The sequence below is a fragment of the Mchenga conophoros genome, linkage group LG18 (assembly GCF_057382185.1).
Source record: "Mchenga conophoros isolate Kocher_MC1m ecotype Shallow Benthic linkage group LG18, M_conophoros_male_GT1.1, whole genome shotgun sequence".
Classification (NCBI taxonomy): Eukaryota; Metazoa; Chordata; class Actinopteri; order Cichliformes; family Cichlidae; genus Mchenga; species Mchenga conophoros.
Genome location: NC_140543.1, coordinates 16,830,400 through 16,845,966, shown reverse-complemented (window position 1 = coordinate 16,845,966; position 15,567 = coordinate 16,830,400). Strand labels below are relative to the sequence as shown.

The window sequence follows — 15,567 nt, the reverse complement described above, 5'->3', positions numbered from 1 at the left end:
AAAATCTGCTGTTTTCTTTCTCTTCTCCCTCCTTTCATTCATCTTACCTCATCATCTTACCCCCTCAATTTATCTTCTCATTACATATGAAACATATGCAATGTGGCTGATGTCGAAACCCCTGAATCTGTTGTACTCTTTGCCTCATCATTGTGCACATATGTTTCTGTCATTCATTATCCTTTCATTCACAATCATTCCCCCATTTTTTCCTGTTTTTGATCAATTTCTCCTTGTTACATTGTTTGTTTTTTCTCCCCTCTGCATCCCTCTACGATTGTATTGGCTGCTCTCTTTTTACCTGCGGCTCATTTATTTCCTCCATCATCGGCATCATCATCGCTCCCTGCATCGCTCCTCCCTTAACCCGGTTGAACTCGTCTCCCCTCCTCCCCTCCTCTCTGTTTCTTGCAGAGCACCTGTGACACCCTCCGGAGTCACTCGGACAGTCTCGGATTCACCCCGAACATGTTACCTCGTCACCCGACTATAGGCAACTTTGAGGAGTTTGCTTGTTGACAACATAAAGCAGGGGTTGGGGATGGGGTGGAACATCTGGGTACTTGACAGCAAACTGTGAAATCATTTTAACAGAGAAAGGCTCTTGAGTGTATGCTCACAAAATGCGTAGTACAGTTTATCAATGCCTGAATAGAAATAGAATACTATCATCAGAAACAAAAGAGACCACTTCCAAAACACAACTCAGGTTTAACTGCCATGTCAAGGCATCCATGTTAATTTACTCATGTTTCATTCAGTAGATTTGTTTATGTTATCGAGTATACAATACGTGAGGATAAACGTGTTCAAAAAGAGGAATCTGAACTGTGTTGCGATGAGTCATGTGGTACTGCTGTGCTAGTATTGATGTACATCAATCAGTCTAGTTAAAAAAAAAGCAACAACAAACGCATGTGGATTTGTATGTGTAGCAGCGTTTATCAGTGTTATGCCTCCAGCATCTAACCAATGCTGTATTGAGTGACCTTATAGCAGTCACGTTTTAACGGAAGAGCCTTTTAGACATCTGCTCCACTTTTAATGAGCTGATTGTTGACATGAATTAAAACACTAGACTAGTGTTGAATGTTGCCTTTTGCTACTATGGGGCTTTAAATTGTCTTTAATTAGACATGTGTGCTTACCCACCTTTGAAACACGAGAGGAACTTGATGATTTGTATATATGCTGTTTTAAGACTCCTGAATTACATGGTTTTGTTGACTTTAGGCTTTTTTTAAGACAGTGAGGGTAAAAAAAAAAAAGAAGTCAGAAGGCAAAAAAAGGCAGTTGATTGTACTGTTATATTTCATTTTCAGTCATATTTCCATTTCTTTATATAGTTGCTGCAGAAATTGTCCCCATAAAAGCTGGCCCTGTTTTCAGTTGAATTCACTCCAACAGAAACAATCTGAATTTCTTTTGCCTTTCCTAATAGTTCAGTTGTTTTCATCACAATGTCTTAAAGATTCATCAGCACAATCCCCTGTGATAGTAATCTATTCTCTATTGAAAATGCTGTGAGTTTAAAAGGCTTGCTGGTGACATTCCTAAACTTGACAGAAATTTGTAAATACCCACAATCAAATGCCATGAAGAAATTCTACATTGCTCATGTGAAACATGTCATATATACATATAAATATAGATATATAAATTTAAAATACAAAAAAAAATCTTTCTTCATCCGTTCTTACACCACAAGGAATTTGGACTTTCTATCTAGGTGGACCGTCAAGTGTCTTTGAGTACAACATGGATGGCAGACTTTATTAGGTGCAAGAGACTTTGCCTCAATACATCTACAACTCACTGCACCTCAGCCCCATTCAGTTGATTTATATTAGAAATGCATTGTAAAATTTTACCATTGTAACCTATTATTATTACGATTATTATTATTATGATTACAGAATATGTAATAAGTCACAAATAACAGTTTGTGATGTATAAATGATCAAGTATAATAAACTCTATATTTACTCATCTTACTCCTCATGTACACAACTTTTCTTCGAACCTTCGTGTCAGTCTACTTCCTTTCTCGTTTAAATAACACAGAGCGTGTTATTTAAATATTTCGGTTATGATTTGTAGGTACTATAAATACTGGGAACCTTTTTTTCGTGAAACTTTCATGTATAACGCCAGTCAAGTGAGTGGTGTTCATAACTCTGTAGCTTTATTACTCTGTTGTCTGTGTATTAGATGACTGTTGATGTGAAGCACAAACCCTTGGAAATCAGCCATCACTGGAAAGCCAATGACTGGGCGTCTATCGTTGTAACTACCTTTTGTGGCTCTAGATTTAACTACACACACTGTTATGTGGTGTGCTCACAGCTCCGGCGTTATCAGGAACAAGACTGGTAATTTAAGCAGAGCCAGAGAGCACCTTGTGGAAGGACTTAATCCAAATGGAACTTTTGCCTTTCAGGAAGCAGACACTAAGAAAAAAAGGGTTAGTCAGTGGCATTGTGTTACGAGCAATAAATGCACTGAATCAGACAGCACTGTTAGCAAACTGACCAGAAAAAGATTGATTGAGGATCCAAATTATCAGTTTGTGATGTATGAAACAGTTACGATGGATGTAAACCGAGCAGCTGCCGCCTGCAACAATGATGTATGATATGACAAATAAACCATCATGAACTCAATAAGAGACGCAGATGCCAATTCATGTTACACAATGATCCTCCTCTGATGCTGTATTGCCATGATGATTTTGAGTGTGTGTGTGATGCTGCTGGGCTACAAGTGACCCAACATTACCGCAAACTGTGGAGATATGAAGGCTTTACCTCTCTCTCGCCCCACCCCCTGCCTTACTACCAGTCAAAGAAGCAGTAGAGTGTATCTGAGCTGGCAGAAAATATTCCTTAACTATTTATTCTCATTAACTAATCTTTCATGGATATTTACAGCATAGTTATGGCCAAGTAGAAAAAAAAGTTCACTATATATTTCTGCCACCAAATACCTGAATTTGATTGATTTTATCCTAATAATTTACAGCACATCACCCATTTTCTTCCTTGCATGTGTATTCCTATTATCTCTGATCTATTAATGTAATATTAGCTATGCTATTCACTTTGTACTGTTCAAAGCGTATTTTCTTTGGAGTCAGATGAATCAAAACAGCGTTCTCCACATCCTGCACTACAATGTCCTGGATATTATGATTACATTATGATGTAAGAATCCTCCTCTAACCAGGCTTGGGACTGTGCAATACACAGAAGAATAGTTTTTGTGGCTTGATTAAACTGTGTGGCTTGAAATCAAACTAAAATGTGCCTTTAAGACAGGTTCTTACAGGTAACAAAGATTTTCCTGTGCCAACACACACATAGACACACACACACATACACACACACCTGGAGAACAAGAAGTTGTTTCATCTGGCTCTATATGCTATATGTGCATTTTATTGTAGATATGTGATTTTAACTCTAAGCTGTACATTAAATAGTTAACACACTTAACTATGTGTAACGTAGTCAGTTTTAAATAAAACTGTATTGGATGTTTGTTTGCTTTTTAAACAATACTTACAGAGGATGTTATGTGCCAGCAAAAAAAGGTAACATCCAGCTTAAATAAACCTGATAAAGTCTACAGTGAAGCTAAAGCACAACAGAATATTCTAAACGGGTAACAAAGGAGAATAAATACTGCAAAGGAGGGTTTTTTGTTTTTTTTTTTACCACTAGTGGTAATATGATAGTAGTTGTTTTGCCTCTGTACTCTATCACAGTGCATTTTAAATCACACAATAGAAGTTTCCAGTTTTAATTCAAGGGATTTTAGAGAAAGTTTCCCCATTAACTGTTATAATATGTGATTGAAGTGCAGACTTTCTCTGCAACAAAAGTTTTACATTAGCTGTTGAGAAATTACAGCCATTTTTAGACCCTAGTTTTTTCATAGGATATCAGTAATTGCACACACTATCATCATTTTAATGATTGTTTTTAGCACTTAGATGAAACTCATCTGGATTCGGTGACTGCCTGAAGTCTAGTCTGTGCCATTTATTTATGTTTTATTCAGTTTGTGCATCTCTCTGCATTCTTTGTATTTCATAACTGAAAAGGATGCTCCCTTAGGTTGAGATCAGATCTCACGTTCAAGTTAACCTTGGATTTAAGTGATTAAAGGTTGTTTTCTGGAACTGTGCAGGCTCTAGTGGTTTTCTGGCAAAGCCTAATCTAGCCTTCTTGTTCTTGAGTGTAACCAATGGTTTGTACCCTTGTTGGCCAATCCAATCATTCGTTTTAAGAACATAGCTAACTGTTGATTTGGTCTCTCTGAAAGGTTTGTTTTTCAGCCTAATGATGATGTCCCTCACTTGAGCTTCAGATTTACAATTACAGTAACCTACGATACAAAACTTTAAATTAACTACTGATATCATGTTTGTTTCCTTTATCTTTAAATAACAGGTGAACAGGCCTCACCTGGCAAAGAAACAGCTCGTCAGTCAACTGTCCAATTAATTTTCACCCTCTAAAAATGGGGACTGTGTATAAAAATAGCTGTAATTCGTAAACAGTTCACGCAAAACTTTAAAAAACAACTTGAATTAAAGCTGAGAGCCTTTATTGATTGATTTAGATGCCGCTGTGACGGTGTGAAGAGGCAAAACTACAAAAATTATGTTTGTCCAAGAAATTATGGACCTTACTGTATAATTATTATACCCACACTCCTGTCCATTGTGTGTGAAATCAATCACAATTATTTGGAGAGTAAAAATAATTATTCGTGTGTCTGGAGGGTGGAATTGCACTCTTTTTAAACCTCAGTGATGTACAAGGTGAGACATAAAGAAACCCGTTTCAACACATGGAATCTACAAGAAAATGTAGAAAAACTGCAAAATGTATTTCAACCTTTACGAACATCAGCATTATAACCAAATTTACCTTAAGTGGCACTGATTATGCAAAATATTATTTTATTGTATAATGCAGTATTGCATTATTAATGTGTGGTTTTGATATAGGCTGGAGTTCTTTCATATTTGCCTCCAAAATTTATTGGACTATATATTAGAAGCGTGGCAGCAGAAGAACATGAGAAGTATACAGCACTGAATAACATGTATTTAGTTCTACTGTCCAGTGATTTTCATTATAGATGATTGTAACGTCTTCTCATCTAAGGTGTGCACTGCTATAGGATCACTCTGTCAATAACTGTGCACAAAATGACATGCTCCTCCCCCCCAAATTACTGAATAATCAAGCAGGAAATTCATTTTAAATCAAAGCAAACTTGTATTTATGTTGACTTTACTGAATACTGAGTCTTATCAGCTGAAATATACATAAAACATTTGCCCCACAGTCTACCAGCAAAAGCAGAGACTAGACAAAGTGCAAAATCCACTCATCGTTCAAATTCAATTTTAAGCCGTTTAAATGGTAAATGTTCTGCAAATGTTCTGTCAATACAAGTGGATGAGTGAAAACATGTTTTGTTTTTTTCATTATAACTTAATCCACACGCCCACACAACCTTCAAACATTTGAAAATCCTAAAAATAGCCTGCAAAACACAGACTGGAGCATACTCAGTTCATTCAAAGAGTTTTTGTACTAAATGAAAGTGTGCTACATTTAAAAATAATAATAATTAAAAAGTGGATATTCCATCATTAATAAATACATGCATCAATTTTTTTGTTTTACATCAGCGAAAAGAAAATGAACCCCTTTCCTATTAAGACAGCTACTTCAAACACAGCTCATTATGGATGATTTCTATGGGATGACTAGAAGCTCTGTAACAATCATAAGCAAAATAATACTGCGAGCTGTTAACCATGTTATTAAGTAACTGAAATGGAAACAGTTAATGGTGCAAAAACAGTTATTACGCAAAAATACAGATTATCAGCAGATTATCTGGGTTTGTTTTTCCATTTTTAACAACTGTTAGAAAAGCATTTGAGAAAAGTGTTAGTGTCATGGTGATAGAAATGTAAAAAACAAATAAAAATGTTCAACAATGGTCCACTAGTCATTAACACACATATATATTAGCCCATTTACTGTTAATTGGTATAATCCTGGCTGTCAGTGTTCAACGTATTTTAAGGTAACGACAACTAAACAATCGGAAATAAAACTATCACAAAGTGCACAAAAGATAAATACAAAATGAGAGAATAAAAGCCTGAGAAACAGAAATGATCAGTTAGCCTCTCGTGCTATCCAAAAATCTTGTAATAGGTAATTGGAAAATGAGTTTTAGCGTTGGTATGTAAAATATCAGAAAACGCAAAAGTGCGTACAGCCCAAGTAATCAAAACGGTCTCTAATTGTCTCACTGTTTTCTACATTGTTGCCAGTCAGTTTTTAATTTGGTACTAGCTGTAGGAAAAAAGGCTCATTTATTCAACAGATACACTTACAGTTAAGTCTGATTAACAGCTAGCATTACCTAATGAGTAAAAAGAGTGATTAAGGTAATTAAATTTAGCTTTTAACTGGGGGGAATTCCCATTTCCCTTTGATTATTACCAAATGACATATTAATATTCAGGAAGCCCCCACGGAAGCTTTTTGAAAGCTTGTGTTACAAAAACATTGACTTATGCCTTAATCATTTTCAAATGAATAGCATGACTCTAAAGCCCACAAATCTATTAATGCAGTCTAATCGTAAACGGAAGCTCTGTAGCATCAGTGGCCTCTGGAATGTGTTAAAAATATTAAATCAGTAAATGTATATATGATGGCTAATAGGTAAACAGCTGTACAGACATGCCACATAAGAGTATGAGATCATTTAGAACGCCACCATTAAATTAGTCTGTCCACACGTCTCAGCCATATGTTTTAATAACCAGATTCAGGTGGTCAATATACCATCACATATTGAAAACTTTCAGATATAAATATTGGAACTGGCATCAAAACCTCTACAAATGATAAGACTTCAAATCTGCTTTGAAAACAAAAACATAATAGAAACAATATATTTACAAAGGCTTTTTAGGGGCTACTGTACTGCACTAAAATTGTAGTTATTCAAAGTGAATTCACCAAATGAGATTACCACAGATTCTAAGGGCCATTTTTAATTATGATATACCGCTTTCACACGTATAAGGTTTATGCGGTCCAACGTCGTCCCACATTTGTGCCAATTAACTGGAAAGTGTGTATGTGCCAAATTAAAAATAGGCTTTCAACTTAAAAGAAGCTAATAAATCCTTGCAGCGACACTAGGACTTTGTTCCTCACAGAGGCACAACAGAATGAATAGCAGGGGGAGTGTTTGAAAATCCAGTGAGGGATTTGCCTTGTTTTGAATTTTTCCTGAAGTCCCAAAAGAGAGCGGGGATGGTTGATTCTGGCAGCTGACGTTTATCGAGAGGCAGTTAAGCATTTATGGTGGGCAGAAATCAGCAAAGTAAGGATGCTGTAAGGCCTCTTCTGCAGAGATCCTCTGGACAGGATTACATTTCAACAGGTTCTGGGTGAGATCAAAGGATAGATTTTAAATTAGTGATTAGCAGCATCAGATTTCCTACAGCAAAACTTTTAGCTGGGCTAATCCATCTCAAATCATCACATTTTTTAAACATTTTTTGCTTTTTTTTTTTTCATTTTTTATTTATTTATTCTTTTTAATTATTCTGCCTACCCACTTCCTGCATTTTTCCCCCAACACTTTGGAATCCAAGGCCATTTTAACATATCTAAAAACTATCAAATAGTTTAAAATTTTCACTGGCCTCCTTTACTATAAAAACAAATTATTGAATATTTGCTAGTCAAAATTAAAATAAAAGGTATCATATTTGAGCATATACTAAAAAATATATTATTGCAAAAGACATCGAGTGACAATTTTTTAATGTTATGTAGATGTTTTTCACAGTAATGGAAAATAAACATGAAATTCTTTTGTCACAAAAATAAACCAATTTTGTCATCGAGCAAATGTGACAAGTTACACCACAAAAATGTCACTAGACAGTCTAATCTAAATACAAAAAATTCTGGGGTTTCCAGGGGGTACTCTAATTATAACTGAGAAAATAATTTTGTTAAATATAGGCTTATTTTTGCATTTTCGCAACCCACTTTGCAGGCATGCACATTGCCATGAAGGAGTCAGATTTAGTTTAAAATGTACTAAGAGGCAATAAAAAATGCATAAACTATAATTGCAAAAGATTTTGTTCATAGAAATTAATATAGCAGCATAATTAGGAGTGATAAAGAAGGGATTAATAGCTCATTTCATGTGAGGAGCCTTGCAAGGCCAAGTTGCTGTGTCCACATGGAACAATATGGTTAGGGTAGTCTGATACAAGACCCTTACCCTCTAACCCAGCCGTGACTGCAACAGGCAAACAGGGATCATGCTATCCTCATGATGACCATTGTAAGAATTGCAATATTTATATATATAATTTTGCATTTTTTTGTTAACATATTCACGTCCAAATATTGCAACATATTTCAACATGTGAAAAGAAAAAAAAAAACATGCTAGAATTGGACCAATCATTTTTCAAAATTGGGGTGGAAAAAATACAACAAGAACAAAAACACAAAAACACACACACACACACACACAAAACACCAATCTGAAAATTATCAAGTAAAACTTTACTAAAAGTTGTCTAAAGTTTTTCAGCAAACCGGAGGTGACTGAGCAGAAGGCCCACAATGATTTTAGATGGAATAACCCAGCTACAATAACAGATTTCCATTATTTTACTGTAGCTACTCAAATATTGCGCAAATTTGTTTTAGAGTACCTGAAGTAGATCCCGTCCTGTGCTACTTAATTTAGGGACCACATTAACCAGTGAGGTGGTGGCAGGATACATGGGATATGGCTAAAGGAAGAAAAAGAGTTTGTAAAGAATAAAAACAATTCAGTAAAAGCTCAATGCACTGGAAGTTTTACAAAGAAATGACATCAAAAAAACTACCTTGTAATCTGGGAGTTTTGTCATTGTTGGCCACTGTTCTTCAGTTGGTGTTCCCAACAATGTACAGAGCAGTTAAAGACAAACTTTTAACATTACTTTTAAGACTTGCTGTTCATAAATAATTTAAATATGAGTAGTTCTGCCCGAACAAACCAGAGACCCACACACCAAACTGTATATCGTCAGAAGGTACTGCATTAGCATGGAAAGGATATCTGAAAATTCTTTTCAACTGGTCATCCACATCATTCCCGGGGAATAAAGGCCTTCCAGCATTAGCCAGCTCTGGAAAAAAAATTAAATAAATGGCATCAAATTAAGTTACCATTCAAAACATGAACACAAAAAACCAACTAACTATCCTTTAAAGATGCTGGCCTCAACCACTACACAATATGACTGTTTACTTAAATGTTGAGTGACTTTAAAGAAGACTAGACAAGAAAGCAGGGGGAGAGAGCAGGGACAAGCGGCAACTCTTTAACTTAAATCTTTGTTTGCACATTTATTACTTGTATATAGTATTACATCAATTATTTTGTTACTTTATTGATAAAGTAAGAGCTTTACTTTACATAGTAAAGTAAAGATATTTTTATCTTATTAAAATATTGATTTTTATTTATGAATGGAAAAAACAAGCCATCCATATTAGCCTCTTATTGTACAATATAAACATTCTGTTTATTTATATGTACGAAGGACAATGACACTATTTCTGCATAGACTTCAAAGGCCTTTGGGTTGGAGTTGAATCCAGGCTGCTGTATTTAACTTTGTAGCTTATGGTCACCTGCTCACACTGTGACCTGAACTGGAACCTTCAAAAGTAATACTTTAAATATTAATAATACTGTAAAATAATATGAAACTACCAGAATCCTAAAAAGAGATACATTTGTGGTCTTACCACCCAGCACCAAATTATTGGATTACTTGTTTAATTTTATCCTCATTTGATTCCACAAACCACACACACAGACCTGCAAATATGCATCCAGCAGACCACATGTCGATAGAGGTAGAGTAAAGTTTGGCTCCAAACAGCACGTCCGGAGGCCGATACCACAATGTCACCACCTAAAAACAAATCAAAACAAAATATATTATCACAACCAGACTAATCTTAAAATAAATGTTGGGCATAATGATGGCTCTCTGAGGTGGGTTTTACATTTGGTGTGTTTCACAAAGAAATTACTTTGGCAACACTGTTACTAATACTGAATGGCATATTTAAATCTCCCTCTGCTTTCCACCACAACTTGTTGGCATTTTAAAAAGCTGCTGCTGTGTCACACACTAATTTTTCCAAGGACTTATGAAAATGAGTCGCCTGGAGGGCACCGCAGGAGTAAAAAGGACAAAAAAAAGAAAATCAAATGCAATTATAGAAAAATTCCACTTTTCAGAGCAAATGTGTGGGCTGACTGCAAGTGACTATGCTTCAGTTTAAAAAGTGCAAAAGTTCACCTTAGTAATTGTTGTGCAAATTACTAAACATGACTACCTGCTACAAAACAACTACTAACTTTTCTTTTTATAAAACTTATACTTGTAGAGCTTCCAGCTAGAAAAGGATTTCAAGTTTTTCAACTACGACAAATGAAAAAAGTACAGTGTTGTTAAGTCCTTGCTTCTAAATATGATAAAACTGGCTTATAAGCTTATAAGGGTTAGCTGAATAGTATTGTGGATAAAGTAAAAACTTAAAAAAAACAAAACAAACCCTATACTACGTTTAAGCTGCTCGTACTATGTATATTATATAGTATGTCGATGTAACAAGAAGCAACTGTGGAAGCCACAGAGCAATACATCCTCTTAAATGTAAATGATATTTTAAAATCTCAATGCTTCAAACTCAGGTCTCCACTAGATTTTCTGTTTATTACATTTTCAGATCAGCAGCATCAACCTGGGTCAAAATCCCCATGAGAATCGTTTGCCAGGTTTTTAGGTAAGCCTCGCCCGTCATTTCTCTCAAAGCTTTAGCAATAACAAAAATCAAACACCCACATGCTGAGACATGCGTCACTCCATTTCATCATTAATTAAACAAATTAATTTGAAGATAAAAGAAACAACTTGACGACCTTAACTGTGTGCACATGAGAGACTGCAAAGAAAGCACATTTTAAAAACGAAATAAAACACTGAAAAAGTTGAAGGGAATCTACTGGTTAGATGTAAATACTGTGCTATATTCTGGCTCCCTTTTATATTTAGATCTTAAGGTAATTAGGTCAGTGCACTTCTCAAACAAAGCTGGAAGCTTTCATTTTACTCAGGAAGAGTGGTTTTGTTTTAAAAACTGAGATAGTATGTTTCATCATAAGATTGTTAACCTTTTGGATACCAATACTTCTTGGAAAGCCAGCTTTAAAGTATTCTTACACCATTAGTTTACACAACATTAAAAATAAGTTGTCCTCTCTTTAGACACAGCAGGTGCCAAAAATTGTGCTTTTAACACTGGTCATATGTCTTTAGTTTAAAGCAGTGAGCTGTTATTACCTTCTGCATTAATGATGTATAACCTACCTCTGCTGAGTAACACCTCACAGGAATTCCAAAAGCTCGAGCCAAACCAAAGTCAGCCAGCTTCAGCTCTCCGTTCTACAGACAGATAAACAATTCTTACTATAATTATCAAAGCATATAAATGGATACATGTCTGTATCCACATTATCACCTCCCTGAGTCAATCTAACAAAATTTTGATATAAAAACCTTTGTTTTTTTTTATTTATTCTAAATCCCACTGCTTTTGAATTATATTATGTATATTATCATTTCATCGTCGCCCCGTGAATGCAATCTCTGTATCACACGTGGTAAACTAAGACACTAGTAAGCTGCAGTGCTCAAATGAATGAACTTCAAAACAAAAGATATTACACAGAATCTCAATGATAAACTCAGTGGTGCTTGTTTTCACAAAGAAAACCAGTGTTCATCTCACTTAGTTTTCACTTTAAAGAAATAGTATACTGATGGAGTCCACACAGCAATGAATGTTTATCAGCCATCAAGTCCAAATGCACCTAAACACTCACTCTGTTGATGAGGAGATTCTGCGGCTTCAGATCTCTATGAAGAACATTTCGACTGTGACAGAAAGCAAGGCCTTTCAACAGCTGGTACATGAATGACTGTACAGGAAAACAAACAGCATCAACAATATGGAGTTAATTTGAAATTTTAAGCAAAATCAGGCTTTTAAGCAGTCAGGTTTACATAGTTTAAATGCTCTTCATGTTTATGTCTCACCTTCACAGTTTCAGGATCTAGATCCCCGTTGCAGCTGTCGAAATACTTCTTCAAATCCTGCAGCAGAGAAGAGAGACATATTAGCCTCAGAAGGTACATATTAAGATATAGTGCGTTTTAGGGGTGATCAACTCACCTGATCACAGTATTCAAAAACCAAGGTTAACTTCTTGTCACTGTGCAAAACGTCATGTAGTCTAAAAAAGGCAAAATAATATTCTGTTGGTGTTTGTTGACATCAGGGTTACATGCAAACTGGAGGCATTCAGCTCTTCTGTCAGACTTACCTGACAATGTTTTTATGTTTCAGTTCCTTCAGAAGACAAATTTCTCTCAGAGCAGAACTAGGCACCCCCTAAAAGATTATTTTTAAAATTTAATAAAACAAAACAAACAGCTTCCATTTAGTACTAGCCTGCTAACCACTAGCTAACAAACACTGTGACTCTCATATCATTTTATAAAGAACAAACCTCGTCGTCGTCGTCCAACCTGACCCTTTTCAAAGCCACAATTTCATGGGTTTCCCTGTTTTTTGCCTTAAAAACGGTCCCATACGTACCTATGGAGCAGACAAAATTTATTTAAACCACATATCCCGATGAATGGGCACAGCTAAGGGGTCCTAATATTAGCTCGCTACATGCCCACCGTTAGCTAGCGTTAATATAGTAAAAGTGGAAGGCAGAGCTCTTCGGACTGGCACTGTTACTAGCACATACTAGTGCGAGTAAAAACTCGCAATGTTTCCATGTGGTTAACTGGGGCATACATCAACGAATACATATTGCTTACAGATTAGCTAACTTTAGCCTTCGACCTGCATGAATGCTACATTAGCATGCTAGGCTAACTAATATCAACCTTGCGAAATTAACCAAAACGAAAGTCTGAAACTTACCCTCCCCGATTTTTTCAAGCTTTTCATATTTCTGCATGTTTGGCCAGTGAAGCCAGCCTCGAATACGTTAAAAAACCAACGAATGACAACACCCCAAATTGGGGTGAAAAGAAAATGTTATTGTAGCTAGCGTTAGCTTAAATCTGTCTACTATGCTGCTGCTCTTCGGATTGCAGCCGAGCATGTCTTGTTTGTCATCTACAGGCTGAAAGTCGAATTACAGCAACCTTGAAACTAATCTGCTATAATGAACAGCATTTTAACAAGCAGAATTTCGTGTCCTTAAAAAACATCATTTGTGAAAATCGTGTAAAACGCAAGTTTATGTACAAAAGTAAAGTAATCCATAATAGCATTAAAGCTCATTAAAGATGGCTCATTCACAGAGGTGTTGCTGCAGACAAAGTGATAATATGAACATGGTAGAGATGTGATTATCTGGGGCGATCATTACTAACATAATCTTAAAGTGCAAATGTATTCTAGGAAGTTGTGAGACTGTTCATTTCTTCAGTAGACTTCCAATATGGCCTAATATATATGTGTAGTGATGTAAACACAACTTTAAGGCGATTAATTTTATGTCCTTTGTGATGTGATCAGCAAACAAGCCCATTGTTCGGAATACTGATTGCTATTGTTTATTATTACAAAAGAATATGTCAGCACATACAGCTGCAATCCTTAATTTTTTGAACAAAAGAACAATTTTTTGGTGTTTCCTCTATACACCACAGCAGTGGATTTTAAATCAAGCAATCAAAATCAAGCTGCATATTTCCCGCTTTAATTAAAGGAGTTTTTACAAACGTTTTGCATTCACTGTTTAATTACAGGCATTCTCTATAGTCACCCATTTTCAGAGGCTTAAAAGTAATTGGACAATGGATTGACAAGCAGTTTCATAGCCAGGTGAGGCCTGTTCCCGTGTTCTGTCATGATAAGTGAACAGGACATAATATCCAAACTTGATTAAACGTTTTGAGATTATATTTTAAAGCTTTTCGCTGTAATTTAAAATATGAGACTCAGAGATGTTAGTGCAAGTGAAGAAGGCTATCATAAGGCTAAAAAGGACAATAAATCAATTTTAGGGGAGGCCAATAGAATAGAATAAATCTTTATTGTCACTGATGTAAGAACAATGAAACACAGTTTGGCATCTCTCTGTTTGCAGCTTATAGAGATGCCAAAATGTGTTTCAAATCAATAACCTGGTTCATTATTAAACATAAGGAATGGGATGACCAGCTCAGCAACACCAAAAGGCCTGAGTGAGTGCAAAACTAATGTGGATGATGACAAAATTATTTCTATGATTAAGAAAAACAACTTCACAACATCTTACCAAGTTAAGAACACTCTCTAGGAAATTGCTGTGTGTGTGTGTGTGTTAGTCCCCATAGGGAAATAGTTCCTCTGCATTTAACCCATTCACCCAGTGAAGCAGTGGGCAGCCATCAATGCAGCGCCCGGGGAGCAGTGTGTAGGGACGGTACCCTGCTCAGGGGCACCTCAGGGTAGACGTTCAGTGGAGTCGAACCCCCGACCTTCCGGTCATGGGGCCACCACTCTACCTACTGAGCTATCCCTGCCCATATGTATAATGCTGTATTATTGTTGAAGTTTATAATCAAGAAACACATTCATGGATTCAAGAACAGAGTGTAACAACAAAACATTTTAAAGAGCCAAAAGATTCTTTAGTCACGTAAACCAAGATTAACTTGTACCAGAACAATGCTAAGTAAAAGAAAAAGCCCATAATCGTGCCCATATAATAACATGGAGCCAATGTTATAATATGGGCATGGTATGCGCCACAAAGTGTGATTGCTGACAGAATTAGCAGGATGAATTGCGTGCAGGGCTATACTCTGCTCAGGTTCAGCAGGGTAAACTGAGTGGAGTGAGCATCACGATGCAAACAGTGATCCAAAGAATGCTGCAGAAGCAATCCAAGAGTTTTTACAAGAATCAATGTCTTTATATTTAAAATTGTTAGTTTGTCCAACTAGTCTTGAGCCTCTGAAAATGAGGCATTATGTATAAAAATGTCTGTAACTCGTACAGTAAATAGTTAATGAAATTTTTGTTAAATGTCTTGAACCTTTAAGTCAGATGTAAAATCCACTGTGATAGTGTACAGACAGAAGACTACAAAAAGTGTCTTTGTCTAACAAACTATGGACCTAACTTTAGTCTTTTAAGAGCACAAGGGATATGTGCTGGCTGTGAAGTTTCTTCTTTACATGTGGCCTGGATGTAGTAAAACTATATATACAAATGTATGTGGAGGCAAAGAGGAATGATGCCAAAACAGCAATTCCTTCCCCAGAGTTTAAATTTAGAATAATGTCAGTACTGATCACTGGTAAGGGTCTGTGTTGAGTTTCTTTCAAATTTGTAACAAGAAAGGTTT

General features: G+C 35.9%; 2 protein-coding genes across 5 annotated transcripts in view; one reads left to right on the top strand and one right to left on the bottom strand.

The window, feature by feature from the left end:
* The window catches only part of asic1c (acid-sensing (proton-gated) ion channel 1c), a 42,333-nt gene extending 38,839 nt beyond the window's left edge, over positions 1-3,494 (top strand). For all 4 annotated transcript variants that reach the window (XM_085255223.1, XM_085255221.1, XM_085255220.1 and 1 more), the window contains one exon: positions 415-3,494. In XM_085255223.1, coding sequence (XP_085111349.1) covers positions 415-493 — 79 coding nt within the window. In that variant the 3' untranslated portion in view covers positions 494-3,494. The remainder of the gene's footprint in view (positions 1-414) is intronic.
* Positions 3,495-5,267: 1,773 nt separating this feature from the next.
* On the bottom strand, positions 5,268-13,512 carry cdk5 (cyclin dependent kinase 5). Its single transcript, XM_085254038.1, has 12 exons — positions 13,146-13,512; positions 12,718-12,806; positions 12,532-12,599; positions 12,381-12,441; positions 12,245-12,301; positions 12,031-12,126; positions 11,516-11,590; positions 9,955-10,051; positions 9,187-9,256; positions 8,972-9,032; positions 8,795-8,875; positions 5,268-7,497 (listed from the first exon to the last, which is right to left on the bottom strand). Exons 1-12 carry the CDS (start codon positions 13,180-13,182, stop codon positions 7,411-7,413), a joined length of 879 nt encoding a protein of 292 aa, XP_085110164.1. The 5' UTR covers positions 13,183-13,512; the 3' UTR covers positions 5,268-7,410.
* Positions 13,513-15,567: the final 2,055 nt, after the last annotated feature.

What these genes read in the sequence shown, in the direction of transcription:
- cdk5 (XM_085254038.1), bottom strand. Translation starts at nt 13,182, where the DNA reads ATGCAGAAATATGAAAAGCTTGAAAAAATCGGGGAGG. An exon ending in AGAATCTCCTCATCAACAGA is followed by an intron (nt 11,591 to 12,030) that starts GTGAGTGTTTAG and finishes ATCTGTCTGTAG; the next exon opens with AACGGAGAGCTGAAGCTGGC. An exon ending in CAAAACTCCCAGATTACAAG is followed by an intron (nt 8,876 to 8,971) that starts GTAGTTTTTTTG and finishes TTCTTCCTTTAG; the next exon opens with CCATATCCCATGTATCCTGC.